This window comes from Hevea brasiliensis, chromosome 1 (assembly GCF_030052815.1).
Source record: "Hevea brasiliensis isolate MT/VB/25A 57/8 chromosome 1, ASM3005281v1, whole genome shotgun sequence".
In the NCBI taxonomy this organism is placed as follows: Eukaryota; Viridiplantae; Streptophyta; class Magnoliopsida; order Malpighiales; family Euphorbiaceae; genus Hevea; species Hevea brasiliensis.
Genome location: NC_079493.1, coordinates 111875610 through 111888541, shown reverse-complemented (window position 1 = coordinate 111888541; position 12932 = coordinate 111875610). Strand labels below are relative to the sequence as shown.

At 26.7% G+C, this 12932-nt stretch overlaps 1 protein-coding gene across 1 annotated transcript; it reads right to left on the bottom strand.

Annotated features, from left to right (window-relative positions):
• Positions 1-10155: 10155 nt before the first annotated feature.
• On the bottom strand, positions 10156-10621 carry LOC110665677 (uncharacterized). The gene is made up of 2 exons (XM_058153924.1): positions 10538-10621; positions 10156-10443 (listed from the first exon to the last, which is right to left on the bottom strand). The coding sequence occupies exons 1-2, from the start codon at positions 10619-10621 to the stop codon at positions 10156-10158; spliced, it is 372 nt and encodes a 123-aa protein (XP_058009907.1).
• Positions 10622-12932: the final 2311 nt, after the last annotated feature.

Here is a 12932-nt window from a genome sequence, read left to right as displayed (position 1 = left end):
GATAACAAATTTAAAGCAATATTTTTTTTTAAATGGTAAATTATTTGGTTGCCATACGTTTACTGATTGGTTTAGTGATCAATTCATAGTACAAGAGGTATATTTTTCTTTAAAAATTTTTAAATTACATTAAAAAAAAGATTTTTTTTTGCATAATTAACATCTTTCATGAGGAAATTTTCATTTTTATAATACAAATTATTTATTCTTTGTAGTAGGCATCAAGGCATTAAGTTATTAGTATTTTTTAACATATAACCATATATATTCCAAGTGTTTTTTTTTTTAAGAAAATAAAAGATAATGCTTTCATTGCAACGGACATAATACAAATTTGAAATATAAAAATTCATTTTCATTCCAACGGACATAATACAAATTTGAAATATAAAAATTCATACCACTACAATTTTGCATAAGAAAATTGAAGAAAATCCTTATGCATAATATTATAGTAATTATTTTGATTTAAAGGATCTGATTGTATTGTCGGAGTATTAGGGTTGGCCATTTGATAAGAGGCACACTCCATTCAGTGGTAATCTATTACTATTTGACTTCACATTATTCAATCTAGAAACCATCAAACTTTGATATACTAAAGGAAAAATCAGTACTTTCTATCATTGCACTCCTACCCTAAATAACAAAAAAAAAAAAAAAAACGTATAAAAAGGAGATGGAGGAAATAGCAAATTTTCGCAAAGGAGGAAATGCTAAATCTTTACAAAAGACAACAAATCCTCCTAAAGGAGGAGACAAAACTTAAATGAAATGAGGACAAATACAAATATGTCCAAATAGATATAAATCTAGATATTATTGAGAAAAACACAAAATAAATTTAAAAAAAGCAAAAAGAAAATGAAAAGAGATAATCAATGATGAAAATACTCAATGGTGGTCAACCCAAAGAGCTCACGAAGGAGAGAGAGAGAGAGAGAGAGAGAGAGGCATCTAGGATTAAAAAAATGTATATTTATTTTTAATCGAACATGAATTCTTGTGAACAAATTCTATCAACAGATAAGTAAAATTTTTTATAATTAGCTATTTTAAAAGTTTAGGCTATAATGGCAAATTAGAAAAAAAAAAAAAAAAACCAGATTGTCTTAACTTTTTAATCAATCTTATAATGACAACCAGAAATGAGGAAGAAGAAGAATATAATAAAAATAATGTGGATATATAGCATGAGGTGCAAATAGTAAAATTTTGGAAATTTTAAATTTATAAAATTATTTATCTGTAACAGTATCTTAACCAGTAAAGTGAAATAAGAAGGCATGAGTTAGATTGCGACAACTATAGTGGAACTGAGCCACAGGTCATATGATTGCAGGCTATGGTAACTTGAGTAATTTAGTGGAGTAGGCTCAATGCCTGAAACAGGAATTAGTAATGAAAATCGTTGATTCTTGCAAATACTCTTGATAAATGTTCACCAGATATTGGCAATTTCAGGAGTTCATTTATAGAAAATTGCATGCATTAAGTCTCTTCAAACAATTAAACAATTACATCATGACATTTGAATATGAGTTGGATTTTTCATGTCAATCAATGCACTGGAGCTCAAATCTTCTCCATCTCGATGCTAAAATTTGTCAACTCCTCTGTCTTCTGTCTCAAGCAAACCAATATGACAACCGATGCAGACTTGAAATTTTTCTGCCAAAATTTTAATATCTCAAGGCCTTGAATAAACGTTCAAGGCACCTTAAAAAGTGAGTTCGAGGCATTCCTCCAATTTCTATATTGCCTTTGATTAATTCCTTTGCATAACTAGTAGCAGACCTTATTATGCCTATCATCTTCACTTTTTTTTTTAAAAAAAAAAAAAAAAAAAAAATTTAAGACAGCACTTGATAATTTAGATTGTGGACAGTTTTATTTATATCTCACATTTTGAATTGAATTTGAACTTAAAATCAATTAGAAATGGAATTAGACATCTAAATTTTATTAACAACAAGGGGAATATTTTTTATAGAAAATATTTTTTTAGAGTATATAAACAGAAAAGATTTAAATAAAAGTTTATTATTGTGAACATAAATATAATGGATTTGGAAAACAGTAATTAAAAAATAATTATGTAAATTTAAGAAGTAGAGAACAATTAAGTTACCAACATAAGTAGAAGAAAAAGACATATTTTACAAGCCATATATATTGTCAAGACCCAACCTATGGGCCAGACCTGTACTAGGACCTGAGCCAGCCTAAAGCCCCCCGAGGCCTGTAATAAGCCAAACTATTACTCAACCCAACTCTAAGGCTCATTTGGGCTCAATTTTAAGAATTCAACCGGACAAAGTCCGGTCATAAAATGAACCATTTAACGGAAAGTTTTTGACTCGCCCGACCTGTAAACACAATATATAATAAATTGGGGAGCTCACTCACCCTCCACATAATCAAAATGTCATAACTCAAATGGGAGCTCAGCTCCCTCATCTAATCCCATCATGCATACAGTTAATAATTTTACAGGTCCAACATAACTTTTATAATATAAGCCCAAAATAAAAATAAGTGCTTCTAATATATACGGAGTCTAAAATTTAACTCAATTGTATAAATACATTAAATACTATTAATGGACCTGCGAAGAAGAGAGCAGGTTAGCTACAAAAAATAATCCTCCTATAGCCTGGAAAAATAGATGAACAGGAGTGAGCGTTCGACTCAGAGAGTAAAATACTAATTTTAATCATAATCTCTATAGCTATCTAAAGCTAATGCACCCTGTGGAGTGATATGTAACATTCTCATAATTTTCATACAATTCATATCATAACAGCAAAAAGGCAATTTAGAGTACTCACACACCCAACACTGTCAAACAATACTTATATGGGAGCTGATCCCCTATACAACTCTCTTAATCCAACCTCTGCCAGCGAGTGTCTCTTAAGTCGGATTTTTGCTTAATAAACCAAATGCGGGGTCCCAGCGAGTGTCTCTCAAGCCGTGTCTACCCAGAAGGATCACGTCCCAGCTAGTGTCTCTCAAGCCGTGTCTACCCGTCCTGTCCATATCCAATACCATACCACACGCACGCCACACACACACACTGCTCTAAATTATCACAAACAACATCCATGGCACTTCAATAATTATGAATACAATATAAAATGTGCCTAGTAGTTAATTATATAGATACATATTTATAAGTGATGCATGGACATGCTTGAACATATAATAATATTGAAATTATAATTAAAATTAATATTTTACTCACAAACTTGAACCGAGGTCACTGCGGCGGCTGGGTGGAGGAGGAAGGCTGTCCCAGCTCAACTGGCAATTTCATTGCAATTATTTAATATATTTGACTCAATATAAGTTTAGAAAAGACCAAAGACACCTTAAATTGTGCTGAAAATCCGGCAGAGTCTCCCCTATACCTATGACCTACCCAACCTGTAAAATAGTTCAAATAACACTTCTAAACTCAACCCATATCTCATCATCATTATATGACCCCTCGTGGGCCCTCCAAATTAAGCAATAATCACAACATCAAACAACTCAATTATAAGACTTCAAAACTAATATTTTTCAAAAACTATCCAAACTAACTTTAAAAATTCTATAAACCTGCCCCGCGATCCTTAACAATATTATAAGGCTATTGCAATAGGAATCGTAATTTTCTTTTCATCCACGAATATTTTATAAATTTTATTCTAACACAGTACAAGACAAAAATTGAGTAATATAGAGTTCGAGTTTACCTATACCAAATTTGACAACTGGAACGCGTCCAGAACGTCTGAAAATGGTGGGGTATCTTATAATCTTGACCCGGTTCTGAAATAGTTCCAGCAGCTTATCTGCTAGGCCCGAAATTACAGATCTAGGCGACGATTGAATTTTCACAAAATGAAAGTACATACAAGAAGTCCATAATACCAGGGTTAGAATAATATATATATATATATATATATATATATAATTATTTGAAAATTAGAGATGTTACGTATATAAGTAATATTCAATAGAAGTGAGAAATGAATTTATTTCAAGTATTAATAAACATATAATTTAGTTGTAACGGATATAAAAATTAATTATAAATTATAAATTTTAATTATTAATAAATTATTTATATTATTTTTTAAATTTAGTTCTATATACATACTAATCAAAACAGACAAAAAAGAAAAAATGAAAATTTTATAAGTAAAATGGATTAAAAAAAAGCAACAAGAAAATAAATGTTTAAAATTTAAAAGTTAAAAAATGATAAATTGAATGCTAAGTGCATGTTATTTTAAAATTAAATTTTAAATTAATCAACATTTAAATGCTAAGTGGATATTATTTAATAAATTACGTACTAAGCCATATGGTTTACAAAATATAACATAGGACAATTTTTTAAGCTTATTGTAAGTCCAATAGCTTAATTTCGTAAACTAATTTTTAACTTTAGATATATATATATATATATATATATATATATATATATATATATATATATATATATATATATTAACATATCAAAGATAAATGGTTTTTTTAAAAAATAAAATAGTTAATCGGTGTATTATATGTTTACTTGGTTTAAAACAAAACAAATATTACTTTGTTATGAAAAATAGGGTGATTTAACGAAATTTTATAATTTAATACATTAATTTTTATAAAATAATATTTTTTTTTCGTAGAATAATCAATTACGAAAAATTTATTAACTTAATAAAAAATAAATTTCTTTACATAAAAAAAATATATAATATTTTTTAATAATGTTAAAAATATTATAAATAAAATTAAATAAAATATACTTATTTAGCATTTCGCATTTAACATCTCTTATTTTAATTAAAATTTAAGATGTTATGAAAAAATGATAATTTAAGATATTAAAAATATTTTATTTTTTCTTTAAATTAATAAAATTTTCAATAACTAACTATTTTATGAAAAAAAGTATTATTTTACAAAAATTTAATAAGATGAATTGTAAAATTTTATTAAATTATCTTATTTTTTTGTAATAAAGTAATTTTATTTTGTTTTTAATCAAGTAATCATAGAATACACCCATGAAAATATTCGAATTTAAAAGATTTCCCACTAATCAATGGAAATGCCTAGAAATTGTAATATATTTGATTATAGTGTGATGGATTTGAAATAACAAGGTAAAAGTAATTATTTTAAGTCTTTAATTTTTAACCTTATCATGTGAAATTTAAATAAAATCCAAATCCATTTTCATTGAGGATATTCAAACAATATGTTTAATCTAAATCTAAATATCATTTTGGATCCAACATAAGTTCATAAATTTAATTTTGTTCAAGTTATATTAATTCTTAACTCCTTTTTGTGCAAGTGCTTAGTTCTTATACCTACCTTAGATTATGTAAATTAGTTGTACTATTTTCTAATATAATTGGAGTTGATTTTTATTTTTAAAATAAAATAATATGAGGATTTTTTATTTTGCAAAATATTTCTGTTCTAAATAATGACCATTTGAAGACTTTTAGCCTACTTGATTTGAGTATCGGTTTATTAATACTAAAATTAAGTTCAAAATTTAATGAATGTTTAATTAAGCATATATATGTATCAAGGATTTTTCTTATTTATACTCGATCCATCATATATATAAGATGTATGATATATGGTGAAATTCACCTATTAAATATATAGGTCTCACATATTTTTATCTTAAATTTATGAGAATCGAATTTAAGTAAAAATTTTCTATATATCAAACATACAAGTATTAATTAAGCACATGCATTAAAATGTGTATGGTTTAGATCATATTATCACAGTGTTTTGGTTACTATTAAAGGTAATTTTGTTTTGAAATTAAAAGAGATTAACGGTTAATTTTTTTTTTAAGAATTCTTAATCTTGTTTGGCTAGTTTGATTTTTTTCAAATAACGGTTACGAGATTAATTATTTGCCCTTTATAGTATATTTTTTTAATTCGAAATCCTTTTTATATAGCGATTTTATAAATAATCTAAATTGATCATAATTTACAATGACTTTAACTTCAAACGACTTTACTCAATCCACTCGAAAAAAGAGAAGATTCAAAATGATCTATAATTAATCTGTATATGCATATTAGGGGATTGTCCTTACTAATGCACGTAATTATTAATAATTTTAATGTGCATATATATATATATATATATATATATATATAATTTCAATATATAAAAATACACGTAATTATTAATAATTTTAATATGTATATATATATAATTTCAATATATAAAAATAATATAATATTTTAAATGTTTATTAACTATTGTATATTTTATTGCTATTACTTTTTGTCTCTCAAACATTTTAATAATGATTTCATAATATAAATAATTAAAATTTATTTATATATAATATAGATATAAATATATGTAATAAGTATAAATATATATAATTAATATATGTTAATGTATTATTATTTACCTTATAATAATGGCTACTTATTATAATATTAAGAGGGTAACTATTATAATATTAAGAGGGTAACTATTTGAAGCAATTAAATAATTAATTTATAAAAAATAGGCAAAATTTAAAAGAGAAAGCCATGTGTTAATATAATATAGAATGCCACTTCACAATATTGCGAGAGAGAATATCACGTGTTAATCATATGACAATACTATATGACATATGACAATATTATAAAAGAGAATGATATGTGGTAAACTTTTTAGAATTATTTCCTACTTTATATATATATAGATTACTACTCTTAACATTTTTTTAATCTCTTAATTAATAGTTATTAAAATATTATTATTTTCCCATTATAAATATAAAACCTGCTGCCTCGAAATAAATCCTGAGCTCATTTATGTAGAGTTAAAAGTCAGGTAATCATCTTAGTTGTATTTCACTGCTTATAATAAATGTGAGCAAAGTTAGATTTCAAAACTTTCAGTAGATTGTAACAACCTCTTAATACTATACATAGGAGTATCGTAAATATTTTGAAAATAAACAAATTATTAATAAGGTTGTAATAAATCAAACGGAGTTTTGACAAGTTTAGATTTGACTTGTCAAAATTTTTTCAAACTTAAGTTTGGTTTGTTTAAAAAATAAAAAAGCCGAACATTAATAAACTATAGGAGCTCAGCCAAGCCAAGCTTTACAGAGCTGAGCCTTGAATAACTCGCGAGTAGCTCAATTGATTTATAACTCTAGTGAGTTTTAGTTATAAAGTTATGAAGTTCAAATTATCTAATTTTATTTAGTTAAATGAGTTAATTCACGAGTCTGTTCATGAGCTAATTTACAAACCTATTAAATAGCAAATTCGTTAAGTCTTAACAAGCAAAATATTAATAAGTTTAAGTTCAACTCATTTGTTAAACGAGCTTAAAAATTAGACTCGAACTCAGTTTATTTAAAAAATGAATAAACCCAAATTGAATTTTTATCGAACCAGCCTTAAATCACAAGCAGCTTATTTCACTTGCAATCTCAATTATTAGACAATAAAGCAATTTTTTGAGGCCACAACTTATGTGGAATTCTTATTAGATGTATTCACAAGTGGTTGGATCAGAGGTATGAAGTTGATCTCTAAATAAACTTTATCTATAAGATTAAGATTTGAATTTTAAAATCTTCATTATTGGGAGGGTTTCAACTTGAATACTACTCCCGATCCAAGTATGGGAAACCACATACTTAAAAAAAAAGAGAGTAATATTTGTATGAGACGACTACATTATTTAATACAAATAGATCTCTTTAATAATATTATTATTATTAAAAAGAGACCCAATATATAAGATTGTATTTTAAATTAATCTTACCTTGCAAATGTATTTTGGTTTAGGTCATGTCTCAAATAATTTAAAAGAAAAATTTTTGCCAATCCTTGATTTATTACACTAAGTTAATAAATAAATAAATATTAAATATAAATGAATATATAATAATTATATTGTGCGATAATATTTTTTTAGTCAAATATAAAACATTTGAGACATGTGATACTCATTCATTGATTTTACACAATAACCTCTAGGATTGAACTTGTTTAAAAAGCAAAACTTATTTCGTCTCCTAAATTGAGCTAACTCTAAGGAATGCTAAGTATAAATAATTATTTTTATAAATAATTATTTTTCTTTCTTTTTCTTATATATTAGGACGCGTTTACACTTATAACTTTTAATCTTTTATTAATATTGTTTGAATACGTAAGAGAATAGATTAACTTTTTATTTTATTAATATTTATAACCTGTTGCAAGCGCAAAGTCAAAAAATTGAGTAAGTGGAGTCAAAAATTATTTTACTTAATTTAGCTAAAGGAATATAAAATAATAAATCATCTATTGAAAGGGAAAAAAATATAATAATACATGCAAATTTTTATATGCAATAAAAATAAAATAAAATAATAAAATAATAATTTCATAAAACAATAAATTCTAAATATAATCTTGAATTTACAATTTTCCTCAATGAGTTTTCATTTTTTGAAAGCTTTAATTCATTATCAATGCTATCAAAAGTATTTTTTTTCAATATATATAATTAAAAAATATTAAATAATTAATTTCTATTCAATTCAACAGTTAAGTCTTCATAATTCTTATTGCAAAAAAATACTCCGTCAACATTTGTAGTTACAATATGTAATATTAGAAAGAACAATTAAGGCATTCTTGATATATATATTAATTAAGAAGATTTTTCTTTTCAATTGACTTAAAATACCATACAAATATAGAGAGAAAATCTTTTTAACTTGTCTTTTTTATTTGATGGTACTTGAACTTTTATATAATTATTTTTTAAAAAAGAAAGAATTATATGAATCATTTTTTTTATTATTAATTTTGAGTGAGTTCATTAATAATTTTTAGATGAAATTTCTCATAATATATATATTACTAATTCAGTGGGTCAATTAACCTCACCCTTCTCCACTTAAATCTGCCCCTACCTTCTTGGTTAAATGCTAATATTAAGAGACTATATTAATAATTATTTTTTTTTAAATTAAAACTTACAATTTTAACATTTAACCATTAATTTTTTAATCTTCTACTAAACACATCTTTAGCAATAATGTGATAAAAACTTCAACCAGCATAAGCTTACAAGATACAATTGTCACAGCAAATTTATTACTAACAGATTTATGAGTGGGACCCTACAAGAAAGACGCATGAGTTAACGAAACCTACGATAGAGATGGGAGAAATTTTAGAACGCATTTATTGTATCTATAATGATTTTATTATAGCAATTGATTATTGTAAATTCTATATGAATTTATCATCATAATCAATAGTTAAAATCTATTTATCATATACAATGGTTATACCGAGAACAGCCTGTTCAAGTAATTGGGTTATATATTCTCTCACATCACCATAAATTTTATGATTTTAGAGTTAAAAATGCAGAGTATTTTTAATCCAAATATATAGTAGGGGTGACTTTGATTCACAATGTGCACATAACATTTAACGGCAAAGAGACATTCCCTTATTAATTTCATGCCTCAAAACTAAATGGCTATTCAGTCATACAACCTTCAAATAATATTTGATTAAAACTATTATAATTATACACTCAATTTTATATGAAAATAAATTTAATAATTGTTAAATTAAATATTTAATTTTAAATTTATATATAATTTATTGCACACATTTTAATTAATCTTATATAAATTTTGATATAAACATTTAATTTAATAATTATTAAATTTATTTTTATATGAAATCATAACATATAAATTTATTATTATATAATAAACTTAAATGCAAGGTCTTTTTTTTATAATTTCTCATGGACGTGTTCTTTATTTTATTGATTAGGGATTTTATTTTTTAAGGTCAAAATAAATTGTAAATATTTTTCTTTATTGCATGGTTTGTTTATATTTAATGGATTGAAGAAATTAATTTAATAAGGTAACCAAAGATAGTCATAAATTAGACTTAATATTTTTTAATTAATTAAACGAAAGAGGTGAATTACAAACATAAAAAAATATATATATAAACTATTACAGGATAGCGGTGTGTCTGCACCAGTTTAAAAAAGAGAAATCTAACAAGATTACAAAGAGAGAGTTAGAAATAACGCATGGATAATTATGATATTCATACATGATTAATTGATGATGATGATTTAACCGATATAAAGCACCAAAGAATCACAGAGAGGGCAGCGGTGGACCATTTCCGGCACAAGCAAATACACCAGGGGGCCACAACAGGTAGCCGCAATGAGGAATGGAGGTTCTTGGTCGTATTGATTAGCAAATAAGAGAGGACGATGATCGTAGCTGTGGCCGGTGCGGTCATGCCACATGCTGCTCAGATGGAAAAGACCACCTCCCAGATTCACCTGGCTCCTTAGATCAACCACCATTGACCTGTTTGATATGTTCTTGTAGAACAGGACTTGGGTCTGCAACTATATATATGTACAGAATCAGAAAATGAATAAAATGAAGAACCCACGTAGGGTGTGAGAGAGAGACACACACAGAGAGAATTAAAGAGCAAACCCTAACATCAAAGCAACGCTCCCATGGGTAAGGGACGGAAGTTTCAGGGCTGCTTTGAAGGAAAGACCACAGAGCTTGATCCATCGTAGCAGAATTAATACTGGCAAATCTAGTAAAGGGGGAGATGATGAAAGAGAGAGTGATGCAGGTTGACGGATAAGGAGATGGGGGTCTTTATAGAGAAAGTCTGAGGGCGAGTTACCTAACTCGGTTGTGTTGTCCGAGTTAGGCATTAAGACACTCGGTAGCAATACAACAATTAAGGATCTTGCTTTATAATTGTTTATTATATTAATGAACTAAGGATAAATCTCTAGTCTTAATTATTTTTATTTTATTTTATTTTTTAGCCATTATTTGGATAATTTTTGACTTAAAAGTAAGGCTCAAACAGCAAAATATGCATTAAGCATCACACAACAATTAAGGGAGCTCATCTCGACCATGAACATCCTCAACCAACACATATAAAATATTAGTGTCAAAGGGAAGTTTGATTTTCTATATATATACATAAGTAACAACATCATATACACTAGAAAGGTATCTTTTTACAACTTGAGCGTAAACCTTCTACAATAAGCAAGAGCAAGAGTCCTTTTTATACTCAAAACTTTTTACACAAATGAGCAGCGCTAACAATACATAGGTTAAAGCCAAATAAGTTATTTTTATTTTAGTTTATAGAGTCAATCCCTTAAATCTTGTTTCAAATAATAATCTCACTTAATTAAGAATAGTTCTAGACTATCAATCATAATTGAGAGATATTTATCTTATTAAAAAAAAAAGCGCAAAACACTAAATCAAGCAAAGAAAATATATCATAAATTTTGGATTTCGTAATTAAATGATGAGTGCCGCGTGTTACTTGCTAGGTTTAAACTTTTGTAATTAAGGGAAATTGTTAAAGAAAGTGCAAAATAAGGAAAATTTTAGAATAAGCAGCAGAAGGGATTCGCAAATCCTCTAGACGCAGCACGCATAGGGCTTTAAACTCAAATACATTACCCATAATAGAAGTAACCATGTTAGTAACAGAACCTTCTTCATAAAAGGTCTAATGGGTAAGCTACATAAGTAATATATTGATTTTCTTCCCCAGGACCTTTTAGGGGAATGATGTTCAGACTCCTTTACGGGCCTTATTTAGGGGTTGAGATTGGTAGGCTAAAAAAAATATCAAATTAGATACTGTTGAAAAGGATGTCTAGTTGTTTTAAAATTTTTATAACTAAAACATGTCACATTTAACTTTAAATATATTTTTAATATCCTTTAGCTAACATTATTCAATAAAGTGTTTTTCTAATATAAAAAAAAACGTAAAGTCTTCAATTGCTCATTTTTTTAACAGATTTCAATTGCTTTGGTTCACTTCACTAGACTTGTACAATAATTAGGGTTGGTAGCGGGTAGGGTACCCGCAAATTTGAAGTACCCGAACCCGAATCCGTATTCTATTTGAGCTACCCGTATCCGTCCCGAACCCGAAAAAAATATATATTTTAATATCCGAATCCGTCTCAAACCCAATTAATAATACCCGCATGCTACCTGAACCCAACCAAACCCGTTAGCTTTATTATGCATTTTTCTAGGATCGGATAACCCAAACTTAACCAACCCAAACCTGAACCTGAACCCGAACTTGAACATTTTAAATTCACTATTTAATAAACAATAAACATAATACTAAATATTAAGCTGTCAAACTTGATACATAATTCAAACAAACTTAATATATAAAACATGACAAAATTGTCATAGTGCATGTCAAATCACATCAAATTAAATCCCTCTCAAAACAAAAACAAATTAAAAAACAAATTATAAAAATAAGTTTAAAAATATAACACTTCTAAAACAACTCATAAACACACAATCTTGGAACTCCAAAAATCCCAAGGCATGATGAAATTCCTTCAATACCTTCAAAAATAAATCATAAAAAAAAAAAATTAGAATATTACGCTTTCTAAAACAATACATATTGTATACAACAATTTAAGAAAAAACACATACTCATATTGAAATTGTGAAATACATGCTTCAATCCACATCTTCCTCAACATCACATAAACAACTTGTTTCCTCAGTTGAATAAGCAGCTAAAACATTAAAAGAAAGAAAATAAAATTTTTGAAGCATCTTTTAGTTTTACATTTAAAGTGAAAAACATAAATATTAAAAGAGTTTATAGATATGATAAATACCTTCAATTTCTGCCCATAACCAATTTTGTGAGCACATCAATGCTTTTAAGGTATCTTCACAGAGCCTACTTCAATGAATACTAACAACTCTGCCACCAGTACTAAAAGCTGACTCAGATGCAACTGTAGACACTAGCACAGCTAAAAAATCTTTAGTAATCAGCTGTAATGTGGGATAG